The sequence below is a fragment of the Diplotaxodon limnothrissa genome, linkage group LG1 (assembly GCF_057381915.1).
Source record: "Diplotaxodon limnothrissa isolate DT_005_m linkage group LG1, D_limnothrissa_male_GT1.1, whole genome shotgun sequence".
NCBI classification, from domain to species: Eukaryota; Metazoa; Chordata; class Actinopteri; order Cichliformes; family Cichlidae; genus Diplotaxodon; species Diplotaxodon limnothrissa.
This window is the reverse complement of record NC_140596.1, coordinates 35,406,768-35,421,968: the sequence shown is the minus strand read 5'-3', so window position 1 is coordinate 35,421,968 and position 15,201 is coordinate 35,406,768. Positions and strand designations below refer to the sequence as shown.

General features: G+C 38.9%; 1 protein-coding gene across 1 annotated transcript; it reads left to right on the top strand.

Moving 5' to 3' along the window:
* Window positions 1-11,134: 11,134 nt before the first annotated feature.
* htatip2 (HIV-1 Tat interactive protein 2) lies at window positions 11,135-14,405 on the top strand. Its single transcript, XM_085357756.1, has 6 exons — window positions 11,135-11,493; window positions 11,838-12,027; window positions 12,117-12,224; window positions 12,727-12,864; window positions 12,944-13,005; window positions 13,856-14,405. The coding sequence occupies exons 1-6, from the start codon at window positions 11,369-11,371 to the stop codon at window positions 14,070-14,072; spliced, it is 840 nt and encodes a 279-aa protein (XP_085213882.1). The 5' UTR covers window positions 11,135-11,368; the 3' UTR covers window positions 14,073-14,405.
* The last annotated feature ends 796 nt before the right edge of the window (window positions 14,406-15,201 follow it).

Sequence of the window (15,201 nt, the reverse complement as noted above, 5' to 3'; positions counted from 1 at the left end):
ATCCTTGGGCAAGTATCTGAATGCCATGTTGCCCCTGATGCATCCATCGGACTGTGAGTCAGAATGTTAGGTAAAACTGCTTAGGTATAGGCAAAAGCATGTTATGACTCTGTGTGTGATTGGGTGAATGAGACTGTAGTAGAAAGGCACTACATAAGTACCAGTTCATCATTATCCATTTGCACTGTAAATAATGGCAAAATATCGTAATAATATCAAAGTAACATCAAATGAACTGCTAATTAGGATGAAAACAAACTGATCAACACATTTAAGCCCAATCACAAAAGCATCTTGCAAAACAAACAGACAAACCAGAAAGGGAGGCACAATTGTCCTCAAAACTGTACCAATTATATATTTTTGGCAACCGATCAGTACTATTACAGGCTTTGCAACAGTTGAGAGGGGAATGTAGACAAAGCTGCTGAAGCTTTTTCAGTCCCTGCCGCATCAAATTACATATTAGTTAAAAGCTGTTCAAATATCGTGCAAAGCAGATCAGAGTTTTAATTCAGATAACTCCAGGTTTGGCAAACATTCAACATATTATCACTGACAAGACTGAAAGGGTTGTCTCTGTGAGCTGTGTTAGCAAGGGGTCATCTGCTTCAGTACAAGTTAGTAGTGACATATCCTATCAGCTGGGACCTGTTTCTCAATGTTCTCTTTGCCCAACTACTTTGCCTATCAAAGAGCCTTTCAGTCTGAGGACGCCTGAGCCAGTTTAACATCATATTCCCTTAGGATCCCTCAGATACCCACCAAAGCACCCATTACTGGATCATAAGCTTCAGAATCAGGCAACACTGGACAGGAATCCCCAGCAGAGTCCTGTGGATCTGTGCTGATTTGCAACATAAGCCCCCCTGTGATTGCCCATTAGCCCCTGTCCCAACTGACAGTGGCTAGTAGGGTAGCATGTGTAGGTCCAACCAGCTACTGTGCTTTCCCATTGAAGGTTTGCTACCATTACTTCCCCTAATTGGCTGTGAGGGGTATTAGTAGAGGTTGTGCCTTTGGGGAATTGATACTGACATCTGAACTGATGTCCACTTAAAATGAAGATGATGTTGAGTCATAGTGTGCTAACAGAAGAATATTCCCTTGGGATGCAGCTTAGGGTCTGATGATTGATGGGATATTCTAATACAAGCCCCCTTTGTCAAAACTGATTTTATGTTTGCTTCATTTTCCGTGTTCCTTACAAAAGCTAAAATCTTCACTTTACTGTTTTTCTTAGATTACCTCTAACCATATAAAAGTAACCCAGGTGTGTGAGAAATTCTGGAATGTTTCTGCTTAATAAACAGCCATTTGATAAACTCAATTATGATGGATATAAAATATGCACCCAGCATTTGGAACATTTTTTGTGTTTGTGTAGGGACAGCTTTGTCGCAGGAACCAACTATGATGTGTGACATTGCATGCTGGGATACTATGCTAAATTTTACAAACTAGCATAATGTCCTTTTCTTGTGAAATTTAAAATAAGCTCTCTAAATTCAGTAGTAAACAGCTTTATGATGTCATTTCCTATTGCCTCTCTGTTTGCTTGGGAAACTCACATTTTTAAGCAATTAGGTAAAAATAAATACTCCATTATATATCCATCTGATATAAGCAAACTTTTAGATTGTTTTCTTCTTTCTTCTTTTTGATTTGCACAAACATTTTATGGTCCAAAGTTTGAACATATATAATAAATGCTGTGATTTTTTATTTTTTATTTTTTATTTTTTAATTGGCCGTTGACCCATCTTTGGGTCATTTTTTCACACATTGAAATCTGAAGTAATGGTTGAACATGAACATCTCAAAAACTATTAAAGCTAAAAGCCAGAAATTTTCACCGGCCCTTTGTACCATCAAAAGTAGCATCTGAATACTCGAGAAGTTTGTTTAATTTAAATTAGACTATCTGTTAATATTTCCGTTTGCTCAATTCAACATGAAAGTTGAGCAACAATAACATTTTTTTTCCTTCTGTGTTACAAGAATTTCATGTTAAAAATATTGTGTTTTATTTCTGCATTTTTGTGAAATATAATGATTCAGAAATTGTCACTAGTTATTAGTGTATGATCAAACATGGGATTTTATATGAGTGCTGAAAATTATTTTATATTTTAACCTCGGAGGGAGACAGACAAAGTTAGACCAGGTTTACAGATGCCTTTTTACAATGAAGGAGAGTTCTACAACAAAAAAGCTGGACAATTTGTACAAAAAACTCCACTGTCTCAGTATTACTACATGGAAACGTGTCTGGTTTCCTGTGCACACACAGGTCAGGGGATGCACATGATGGTATTGTCCAAAACAGATTTCTCGCAATAATCTTACTCCTGCTTTCTTACAAACTGAAAAGCATGCAAGGCACTTTTTTTTTTTATAGGACTTTGGCAGAAGCGTCAGATACCTGATCTGCTAACACTTTGTAAGCGCACCAGAGGCCACAACAGGCCCACTTGGAGCCACCCACAGTCAGAACTAGTATGACACATGAGCCAAGGGGCTCACAGTTTTTCTGCATGATGTCTGCAGATCAGAGGACACCAACACTGAGTGTGGTCCATCAACAGGTCTTCCTAATCAACCTCAGAGACCCCAGTCTTTTAGCCGCCAACTCTCAACATCTCTCGCTGTGTTTACACACACTGATTAGTTTGGTAAGTGCACAGAATGTCCCAAGGATGGTGATCTCTGAATCAATGTGCCCCTCAGTCCCATCCTTTATCTTTGCATCCCTCTGTCACAAAAGCTAGAGATCCTCTTGGAATCGGTGAGAGAAATTAGGGGATCAGAGTCGGCCTACTCTTGGGCAAACAGAGTGAACTAATGGACCAGCCGCTTTCTCCTCCCCTCAAATTATTAGTGCAGTGAGGGAATGTAGCCAGTCCAGTCATGATGTTAATGCTAAAGCTCACTAATCCCTTACACACACATTGGCTTCGCACTTGCCTTGATACACACATGGCTACTGGGTAATCAGCCCACCACCCATGCAGTGGGAGAGGATGGGAGAGTGCAAGACAGCCAAGGAAGCCAAGCGACTGAAAAATGTAGGTTTGAGAGATGTGGGGGAAATTCCCAAAAAAGGGGGATAACTTGTGGTCCACAACATTTTGGGGGTGGGGGACGTCTACAGGAATGCTAAGGTAACCTGTTATTGACCATTTAACATCTTTCCCCTCCTCTTTAGCAGTACATCACTGCTGAAGCTATCTCTTTTGGGTTCAGGTTAGCAACAGCTGGCTTGAGAAGTATATGTTAATGCCACTGTTTGGGAGGAGTACTTTGGGCTTATGAGGGATTAGCACTTGTTGGCCAGCCCTTACTCCCTGCCGAGCGAGCACGCTAATACAGGTGTTAGTAAACTGGCATTAGACTCCAGCTAATTAGCTTCCATTCAGCAAGTGATTGTCCAGCTAGCTCTGCCATTTGTCGTGGTGTTTGCTCATCGGCAGGGAGGTCTCTGTGCTGTGGTGGGTCTGCCATGATCCAGCATGATCTCCCTTTTTCCCTCCCTTTAAACCACCACAAGACAGCATGGCCCATCCAAAGGAGAAATTCAGGCAGTTTTATAAGACGCTAAGATAGAGAAACAGAGGGGAGGACAGAGTTTGACAGCATGAGTTTGGTAAAGCACGAGTTTGACAATGCTTCTTTTTCTTCACATTTTACCTTCCCTTCGCACTATGCCAGCATATCCTACCAGTAAAAACAGAGCATATGAAAATGTATATGAGTCACTTTGAAGACAACTCTGAAGTGAGTGCACCTGGAAAAACCACCAATCACATAGCTTATGCACACTACAGTAACTGCAGTAGGTTAAAGCTGAAACAGGGAATGTGATGGATGCATAGAATTTGGATCATATTTGTAACTTTTACTATTCTAACTTTTTATTTCCAAGTAAGTTTTGTCTAACCTGGAGATTTCTATCATCTTACTACATGACCAGACCCTTAATTTAAATTACAGTACTGATATGTAAAGCAATATATATGCATATAGTCTAGTCTATGAATATAAATGTATGGGAGCAGCCCATTACACATAGTTTTAAATTGTTGTGAATTGTGATTTCGACCCTGAATTGGACAAGCGCTTTGGGTGCCTTGAAAAGCGCTATATAAATGCAATCCATTATTATTATTATTATTATTATTATTATTATTATTATTATTATTAAGCGTAATTTTGGGGATGAATGAATTTTTGGATATACGACAGTGTGCAAATACAAGGCTGAATTTCATTCATGGCACTACTTTTAAAAGCATGACTATGTCAAGATAACATGTTTTATTAGTGATCATGTAGTTTAAGCAAATACAATCCTACAAGGTTCAAAAGAAGTTGAAAATCACATCACCTGCAACTATTTGGCGACTTTATATTTTCTCTTCCAAAGATAAAGTTGTAATTTGTACAAAACATTAAAAATGTGGTAGGCTAGCTCAATAGGCTTATTACCATAAAAGCCTCATGTCTGCGTGTGTGATATACAAAATAATTAACTGATTAAGAATACAGGAGAGGGACAGGAATCGAAAGATAGGTATTACGTGCCCTTCACTGTTGCTTCATGTGGGAAAGAGACTAAAGGTTAGTTGGCTGACATTCCCGAATCCAATCTGCCGGGGATGTCGGCAGTTCAAAGGAGTCATTAGGCTTCATCCGTCCTGCCACAAAAGGGAGATTTAAGACAGCAAATAGATCTGATAGTGAAAACTCAAAGCCAAACACAGATATCCTCTAAGAGGCTTTGGTGTATTATGCTATTATTACATACAAGACCAAATAGATTTAACAGTTTCAAGTTTAATTTTCTCCTGGGAAAAATCCCATCCTATGATCATCTGTCTTTTTCATGTTAACTAATATTGAGAAAAAAAAAGGCAAATAGAAAATGTCAGTGACAGTCAATTACAATTTGCTATTTCAGTGAGTTCTGGAGGTTAGACACTCAAATAAATCCACATCTCAATTAATTATACATTTGGAATGCATTAAATATTGGAAAAGGGTTAGTAAACCCTAGCTAATATACGTGCAACAAGGGAAAAGGAAGGCCCTACCAGTTAGCTGTCTGACTTTAACAAAGCCAGACTCGTGAAATGGGCTCAAAGGCCAATACACATCCATTCAGACAAAGGCAGCAGAAAACATTTGGTAAGGAAACAACTTTTAGTAAATGGGAATGGAAATGTTGACCAAAAGGCACAATACAGCATATCAGCAGATTACTGACAAAAAAAAATCTGAAATAAATAATATAACCTGAAAATAAAATTGGAAATAAATATAAAAGTGCATTTGGTATCAGCCTTGCTCTTTAAAGTATTGAAAATTATGTCTTTTAAAAAAATCATAGGACTATCTTTCTGCACCTTTCTGCCTTTTTATGTCTCTTTATGACATCTCAATCCCAGCATATGGCAATAGCACCATTTGTTTATTATTTGAAAAATGTTATTATTAATTATTAGCTAAATGAATGCTTACTAGATATACTATATTGTTTCAACTGTATTGTTGAAACAATACAATATAGGCTAAAAACATTATAAAAATGAATGCAATCGCTGCTCATGGTTCTGTTTATGCTACACGCACGCATGCATACAGTCCACTATTCGTTATTTTTTTCCAGCAAACCCTGACAGACAAGCAGATGCAAAACCTCTCAGGTTAATTAGCCAAAAGCTCAGACCCTTTTGGCAGTTACCTCATAACTTCACTGTTAACATTCAGTTTCAGCACTGGCAGACTTGGAAACATGGCCTCGTGCTTCAAGCAATGTGAGACACTTTGATGTTCAAAGGTCCAGATAAATCATGTTGTTGTCTTGTTTAAACCTAGATTTCATACAGTGAAGTCTGTTTTCAGAGAAGATAATAGATTTTGCGATTTGTCTTATTTAAGTGCAAAAAGATGCAAAGTAAAGATATACAGTTTTAAGACAGCAGTAACCAGCAGGTCAGCCAGATGTGCATGGGCAATCTTAACTCTACCTGCTGGGAGCTGCTAGGTCTCCCAGACTCCTTAGGATCATCTATTGAAAAACACAGATAATCTGTTTGCTCTTCTAATGAGCTCATTGTTCCGTAAAGAAGGAAAAAGCAGGTGTCATTGCTGCTTAGCTGTGGCTCTTTGAGCAGGAAAGCTCCTCTGAGTCCAGCTGATACCTTGATTTGGCTCAAACATATTGCTAATGTCTGAGCCTGCAACAAAGCCAAGCCTGAAGAAGACTGGGCCTTTATCTTTCTATGCCATTATTTTTAAAACTTAAAACTGATCAGATGATTTGATGGCAGGTCCGACCTTTTAAGCCTTTAAAGTTAAACCTTCTCTTTTTTAATTTCGATGCACTCTGTAAAATTTGTAAAACATAGGCCGGCTGTTTTTGTGTGACTTGATTTTTGTTATATTTTATATCTTCTCTACATATTTACAGGGATTTTAGTTCAGAAAACACATGCTTTTCTTGCTTAGATGGAACTGCAAGGGGAAAGCTTTTTTGCATTGCACAGAATAACTTCTGCACAATGAGTTCTCTGTACTACATATATGTTTTTATGTTTTTATATATAGTGCAGTGAAGTGTATATGTCTTTATCATGCCAAAGTGCAAAACATGTGTAGTGACAAAACACTGTCGATTAATAAAATCAATGAATCAACTGGGGAGAAAGAAAATCCATATGATTTTTTTAACTAATGACACTGACCAGTAACAAGGTCACTTTAGGCATCCTAAAGTATTCATGGATATATTATCATTTGGACCACAGAACACAGTGGAGATGATTTCCCATTGAAATGCATGGCAACAAATGAATGTAAGGTCAGCAAAAAGACAAAAGACACATTTTTTCACTACTGTTAACATTATTAGACGCCGCAACATCTGATGGCAACAGTCGGCTTTAATGATGGAGCTTCCCTCACATTTCTCCCTCACAGACGCACCATATATATCACTGAACCCTCCATCTTGATTAGACAGTGCCTTTCTAATTGAGCTAATCCCCCACTTCAGTTTGAGCGCTGTCCCCTGAGGTCTGACCCTCCACTCTGGCTGCCTCCTGCTCTCACTGTCTCAGCTCTCAGCTTAAAACTCCCATCCCCTCTGAGGCTCATGTGTAAAGCTGTTTATTGAGAGACAATGGGCAGCAGATTGTGCTGTCAGGCTCCATTAATTACCATCATTAGCATCACACTCCAGAGTCTGTGGAACTCGGGCCTTAAGCCTTAAGCCGTGTTGGTGTACAGATTGTGTGTGTGTGTCTGTATGTGACGTGTATATGCAGGCATGCATGTATGCGCTTTTTATTTGTCTTAATTGGTTGTATCACTTGTTTTATTTGCTTCAAAGAAATATACATTTCAGAAAATACACACACACACACACAAAATCTTAACTATAATTAGATATGTTCATTTTAGTTTGGTGTTCAGGGGTTCAATCATATGTCAGCAGTTAACACTTTGAAATGAAACTTTTAAAACATTGTATTTTCTACAGAAGATTACTTTTTACGATATTTAAATTGCACTCTGAAGCTGAAGTGTTGGCAGACTTCAGATAAGTTCAGTTTGATGTAAGCATTGCAGATGTTTTATGTGACACCTGCAGGCTCAAACAGTTATATTATATCTCATTTTGAACACAAATAAAATGTATATGAGGTGAAAACTGTAGTTTCCTAACTGCATAAGCCAAAAAAGTCTTTAAATATTTCTGGCCAACCAAATTTTCTACCTTCATCTAAAGTCAAAATAAAAAATTGAGAATTTGGGTATTAATTTAAGTACTGACATCAATGGCTAGGGGCCATTATATAACATAGAGCATAATAAATCATGATGCTTACCCACCAACTATTGTAAAAGTTAGTTTTGCACAACAATGTTTTTGTTAACATTGCATAACAAACCTGTTATGCACTGTTGGGTAAATGCTATAACTGTAAAGTAAAACAAACAACTGATGGAAAACCAACTCTTTATGATCCATATGTCCTTTTAGAGACTAATCAATGGTCAAATGCAATTGACCACTGACCACCATTGGTATTTTCACCTCCAACGGCGGAGTTCTAAAAGGAAATTGAACCACGTATCTGCCACGCACCCACCGAGGCATAAGCCTTCTTACTCCAACTTCCTGTCTGATCAATGTGAGAGACAATGACTCAACAGGTGCGACAGACAGGAGCCCAGCAGCAGCTTTCTTCCCTGCCGCTAGCTCCAATTAGCACCCGTGGCTAAGGAACAAAGAGGCGACATTTCATTTCAGCAGAGTGCCAGTTTAAGGCCTCTTCTCTCAACCTCAGCCTCTTTTCTTTCTGTCTCTTACTGCTGACATCTTTAAAGGATCATCCCTGGCTCCATCATATTCTATTAGATTGGGTCGATGCCTTGTGTTCAAAGTGGCAGGAGTGTTAAAAACATGGGGTGTTGATGAATTCATTGCATGTGACTGGACTTGCTTTCTTTGTGTGGAGGTTTTGACTAATGAAACCCCCTGAAGATCTGATAAAAGGCAAAGACATTTTTTAAGGTTTGGTCCAACTCTGGAACCACGCTGGATTTCTTCACCATAGACTAAAGTGTTGCTTTTCCCTACAACTTCCACTTTTTGGAGAAGAGACCTGGTGTATTATATTTCAGTTACAATTTTTCCCCCTGATTCACAGCACTTGCTGTGTAAATACCTTTGACCGATGTAAGAATACACGTAGTGGAGAAGAGTTTAGCTTTGATGAGTTGAGCAGGTGACCCATATGCTACAAGGCTAATGCAGAGCCTTATAGGTTCAAATCTACCCCAAGGCCCTTTACTGCATATCTTCCCCCTGCCCCTCTTCTTCTGTCTTAACCTCCTAAGACCTGAACTCTTTCTTGGCATGCATTTTTAATTTCTCTTTACTATTTTGGCTGATTGGGAGCTGATGAATGTAAAAACAAAGAATTACCTGATTTTTTTAACCTGATTTTTGTTTCTGAGAAAAATGAGATCCATATATGTGGACATTTGTTTTAAATTTTGATAGAACAGTGGCAGTATAATGTCCTTGTAAGTTGATATCAGGCCCTTGTAGAGCAAAATTTTGTATTTTGGTATAGACAACCCAAAATGTGATGTCCACGTATGTGGACGCCAGGTCCTAGGAGGTGAAGGTTTCTTTTAACCTATTTTTCCTCTAAAGCACTGGCACGACATGAGGTTGAACATTTTGTAAGCATATTTTCTATGTAACTTTCTATGCTTTTCAACAGCATGAGCTACTCTAACTGAGCGATTACAAGTGTGTTCAGCTCCAGTTAAATAGTCATTTACCTATGTATAGCTTACTGGTCTAGGGCTAACATAGGTCTAATTGACCGTTTTTGGTCTTTTATGGTGTTCTGTTAATGGGTGGGATATTTTAGAGAGCAAATGAACATTTTGTGCTCAGAGTTGATGTGTTACAAGCATGAAAATGGGGAAGCTGAAGGATTTGAGTGAGTTTGACATGGCTAGCCGACTGGGTCAGAAACTAAATTAAACCTGGGTCTAGCTCAGAGGGATGGTGGGAGTGTCTAAGTGTTTCAAGAATCCCTCTTTGACTCTGAACTACAACAAAACGATCTCATGTGTTTTACAATTGGGTGTAAAGTCTGGAATAACTTTTCCACTGTGATTGATCAGAGAGAAATCCAAAAAGTGGATGAGTTTAGATATCTGGGTGTCATCTTAGGTTCCCATCTTAATTTTAAAACTTTTAAAACAGGAAAGATATCCAGAACCATTAAGATCAACATAAACTGTTCCCGTTGTATAATGCAACGATGGTCTTGTCCTAGAGTTAGTGAGCAGAATGATTCTAAAAGCCAGCAGTAACAAGAAGAGTAGCTCATAGAGACCGCGAACTACCAAAAGAAAACATCATTTGGTCAATCCTCATTCTCACTCAAAGGTCCTCAGATTATTGGAACAGTTTACCATCTGCAATAAAAAATGTTTAACAGATCCTAGAGTTTTTAATTCCCAGGTGAAACAATAGCTGAAACAAAAACAAATCTCTGGACACTGATGTAAACCAGCCTGCTTTGCTGTGGCTGAATAACACGATACATCGCCATGTATCCCCCGTTATTAGGTATAGTAACTCTGAGTGTGTGTGTGTGTGTGTGTGTGTGTGTGTGTGTGTGTGTGTGTGTGTGTGTGTGTGTGTGTGTGTGTATTTGTGGACAGATTCGTTTTATTTCTGCTGTATTTTTTTTAAAAAAAGTCCAAACACAGACTGGGTTTTCTAGCCTTTAGCTAGAAGACCTTTGTGGAACTCGGGCCACAAACGGTTGGATTGTTTTATCATATAACATTGTCTTATGTGCTGTCCTTAATTAAATAAACTTAACTAACTAACTAGCTGCAGACCAGTCCTTGTTCAGTACATAAAGCAGCAAAAATGGATACATGAGCATCAGAACTGGACCATGGAGCAAAAGAAGGTGGTGGCCTGGTTTGATGAATCATGTTTTCTCTAATGTCACATGGATGGCCGCGTGCATGTATGTCACTTAACTGGGAAACGCCTGGCACCAGGACGCACAATGGGAAGAAGGCATGTTGGCAGAGGCAGGGTGTTGCTTTGGGCAATGTTCTGCTGGGATACCTTGGGTACTGCCATCCATGTGGATGTAGTTTGACACGTTGCACCTACCTAAGTCCTGCAGAGCATCTACACCCTTTCATGGAAATGATATTCCTGCCCTTGGCTGTGGCCTCTTTCAGCAGGATACTTCTCTCTGCTACACAGCAAAAATATGATGCTGATGCGATTAACATCAGCATCAACTAATTAACATTAGTTTACCAAGAGCTTGAAAACGTTGAATGTCACACCCTTAAACTGTACACCTCCAGTTTCTGCAGCATAAACCGCTTTACTGTGCGGGGCAATGCAAAGACACACTTTTGTCGCAAAACCAACAACAACAAACAAACACACACACACACACGTCATGGTATAGGAGATATAAAGATTGTGCACAAACTAACAGCTGGATGCATTACAAATTGCTAGAGCGCATGCGCATGCGCTGTCCGTAAAGCGTTGTCTGCGGTGGAGCTGAGCGAGGCGTGTTTATACCACCCCTTTGGTTTGCTTATATATCATGCTACAGTTTAATACAAACATAAAGTTAGTAGTCTAGTGTGAGTTGGTTTCGTGTATTAACCTGTCAGCGGCACGCTGTCGTTTCAAATTTCTTCCTCGGCCTATCAACGAAGCAGGAAGACATCCGTTTGTGTAACTATGAAGCAACCAGGAAGTGTTGCAGCACTTTAATCGTTGCTATCAGCGATGCCTGTTATTAAACTGCTGTGCACCACCCTGGGGAAGACGTTAGGATTTTTCACTGTCCTGGTTGTTTTCATCGCAGCGACCTTAAATTATTTCGAAGATTCCGAAACGGTTAAATACACGAGGTAATGACACGCACTCGTCTTTGTTAACGTTACCGAATTTATACTCAAAACCGAGCTGTACATACATGCTAAATATACCACTGTCAGATCGTTCAAGCCAAACTCCATTTGGGAGTAGATGAATTTAAAGTGATCTTTCCTCTTGGTAGTCGCAGTCCCCTTAACACCGATTTCTGAATTCCGTAAATTTAGCACAAATAATCATAACTGGTAGTCACTATTAACCAGTATTTAATACTTTGTTTCACCCTCGATTATAGCTGTCCACCGAGGTGCTAAACGGTACTGTTCAGATTTACATGTGCATTAAACGCGTGATATTTACATGACTCTGTTGTTAACAGTATGGCTGAGGACATCAAGACCCTAGAGGAAAACTTCAGGCAGCAGAACAAAAGCTGTTTCATCCTAGGCGCTTCAGGGGAAACTGGCAAGCTGTTGCTTCAAGAGCTGCTGGAGCATAATATCTTCTCTAAGATTACTCTTATTGGAAGGAGGCAGCTCACCTTTGAGGGCAAAACTTATGAAAACCTGGTTAGTGGGCTGATCAGTTGACCAAACCTGCAATAATAAGGCCCGTAAAAAAAATTTTTTTTCTTAAGCACTGTTTTCTGTGGCCCCAGGTCCAAGAGGTGGTCGACTTTGAGAAGCTTGATGATTATGCTGCTGCCTTCCAGGGCCATGATGTTGGATACTGCTGTCTGGGAACAACCAGAGCTAAAGCAGGAGCTGTGAGTGGTCTCAATCCAACACGGGAACTTGACAACCAAATGATAAGATTTTACTGTTTCACTGTGGCTGTCGGCCATAGCCAAACCTTAGTTTGTGAACAGTAACTATGACTCAACAGTAACAATAACTGAGCCGTTTCACCCACATTAATTTGGCTAACATTTCCATTAACACAGCTAATAAATTGACAAGGCTCATGGGCTGTTTTATAGACACTAGCTTATTTTGTAATATCTTTTATGCCACTAAGTTATAAAACATTGCTTTGAGGTAATTTAGAAGCAGCAATGTTATTACATATCATGTCTCTCAGAGCACTTCTAAATCATGGAGGTATTATTTGGCTACAATGACTTATTTAAGAGCTCCTAATGAAAAATACTTACCCATATTATACATATGGAAATGATATACATCAGTGACAATCACCAAAGTTAAAATGTAAAAAATGTTGGTCTTTTTTGGGGGTCCTATTTCATTAACTACATTCTTCTGTTTCAGGAAGGATTCGTCAGAGTTGATCATGACTATGTTCTAAAATCAGCTGAGCTCGCCAAGGCTGGAGGCTGTACACAGTTCCACCTGGAGTCTTCCAGGGGAGCAGATAAAAAAAGCGGCTTCCTTTACCTCAAAGTCAAAGTATGTTATTGACTTAACATCCTGAAATTTCCTTAGCTAAACTTTCTTGGAGTCCTAAAATTAATGACTGTTCTTCCAGGGACAAGTAGAGGCAGACATCGAGGCCCTTGGTTTTGACAGATTCGCCATTTACAGACCAGGGTGAGTGATCTCACTTAGAACCTCTTTTCAAAAAGAAGCAAGACGCTGTGTAAAAAATGTAAACAGGAGCAGGATGGAGTGCTTTTTAAACCATCAATTTATTTGAAAATAGCACATAGCCCCCCAAAATTACACGAGTCATCACAAAACAAACCCTCTTTCTTAGAAACTAGATTGTACTGGCTGTTACAGAGCCTGTAAATATACACTCACAAGACATTTTATTAGGTACATTTAACTGCTCAACTTAGCATCAGAATGAGGACGAAAGGTAAATTGAGTATGAACATGGCTGTTTGTACAAACTCGTCTGAGTATTTCAGAAACTGAGGTCTTAGTTCACACAAGCTCACCAAAGCTGGATAATGGAAGATGGGAAAAATTAGTCTTTATTTCTACTGTGACATTTTTCATCGCATAAACAAGATGAAATCATGGACCCTTCCTGCCTTGTATTAAAAAATAATAACTAAAGGTCTAAAGGCCAAAGCGAGTACAACCAGGTATCAGCGAGGTATACCTAGTAAATAGGCTGCTGCAAATTACATGAATTGAAGGGATGAGGAACACCTACCTAGAAAATATACAGGGCTGTGGCTGCATAGAGTTGATTAGAACAATAAAAAAGTAAAATCTGGGATGATCATTCTCTAAAAGAAGAGTCGTGTGTGACTTCTGCTAATGTGGCAACAACTTAGGGAAACTCACAATGAACATGGCACAGTGTGACTTTTCTGTAATTAAACTCTTGTAAATTCATTCTTCTGAAGTTGAAGTGGCATTTCATCAGTCAGTGTGATCTAACCAAATACAATCTCTCAGTCTCACCTTTTGTACTTCTCCTCCGCAGGGTTTTGTTGGTGGATAGGCAGGAGAGTCGTCCCACTGAGTGGATGGCGAGGAAGTTCTTTAGCGCCGTTTCTGCTGTGGGATATAGATCCATGTCTGTCCCAATCCAAGAGGTGGCCAAAGCAATGGTGTCAAACACTGTGCTTCAGCCCGAGCAGAAGATGGAGATCCTGGAGAATAAAGACATCGCCACTCTGGGGAAAAGTACAGGGAAATAAGAGAGCAGGAAAATTTACAGGGGTGGGAAAAAACATGTTCAGTTTGCACTCAAACTTTCAGAGAGACACATAAACCTTTACATTTGACAGGAGACACCTGTGATGCTGTGAATAACCTAAGTGGGTGGTTATCTATAATTCATCTGTATTTAAAAAAAAATCATCTGTGTTTAAAAAATATTTGGGGTGTCTCTATATTTTCAAGTCCTATAAACTTGTAAGAAATTGAAGCCAAGTAACTTTCCAAAAGTATAAAAAACTCAAAGGTGTGTATGAGAAGTTGCTTAAAGATAAATATTAACTTTAGTTTCTTTTTTATTTAAGGAAATGTCATCATATTTCAGGGTTATTATATCCTCGAATGCCCATCAAACCAACATCATGGCGTTTTGCAGTTGTCAGAAATCCAAAGGTTTTTGTCTTTAAAGAAGTGAAAAAGAAGTAGTAGTGCCAGGCCTTTCAGTCTTCATCATTTGTGCTCCAACATATTAACCACTGCCTTAAAGTAAACGTTTACTGAACACTAGATTGAGATAATGACATTTAACCTGTTCATTAAATTATAATACAAATGTAACTATGTGTGTTTAATTCAGGGAAATGTTTCCATATCTGCAGGATGAATGTATGGATCAATGTAAAGATATCTTGTGTGCATAGGTTTTACTTTGCACACACCAAGATCCCAATGTGTGATGCATGTATTACAATTTCTGTACTGGAGGTGCTGCATAATTGTCATATTTACAATAAATGTACTCATGACAGTTTATACAACACGTCTCATTTACCTGCTCTCTCAGTTTTTTCTATTTCTAATTTCTTTCTAATATTAGTAGATGACCTGCTCTACCTCCTGAGCCACAGTGACCCCCAGGCAAAAACTGCTTATTAAAAACAAATGATCCGCAAATTGATTTAATGTAATGAATCCACAAAACCAGTTTACCTCTTTGTGTGCTTTTGTACAACTCCAGGGTTTCTCCACACCTCTATTATTAGTGCAGTGTATTTTCCAAGAAACAGAAAGGTAAAATCTGTGTTTGTTCTTTTTCCTGCATTTTTTTATAGACATTTTCTTTTTGCCGCATAATAAATGTCATATTCTTGATTTTAACAGTACAATGCA

What these genes read in the sequence shown, in the direction of transcription:
- htatip2 (XM_085357756.1), top strand. Translation starts at nt 11,369, where the DNA reads ATGCCTGTTATTAAACTGCTGTGCACCACCCTGGGGAAGACGTTAGGA. An exon ending in CCAGAGCTAAAGCAGGAGCT is followed by an intron (nt 12,225 to 12,726) that starts GTGAGTGGTCTC and finishes CTTCTGTTTCAG; the next exon opens with GAAGGATTCGTCAGAGTTGA. An exon ending in TTCGCCATTTACAGACCAGG is followed by an intron (nt 13,006 to 13,855) that starts GTGAGTGATCTC and finishes TCTCCTCCGCAG; the next exon opens with GGTTTTGTTGGTGGATAGGC.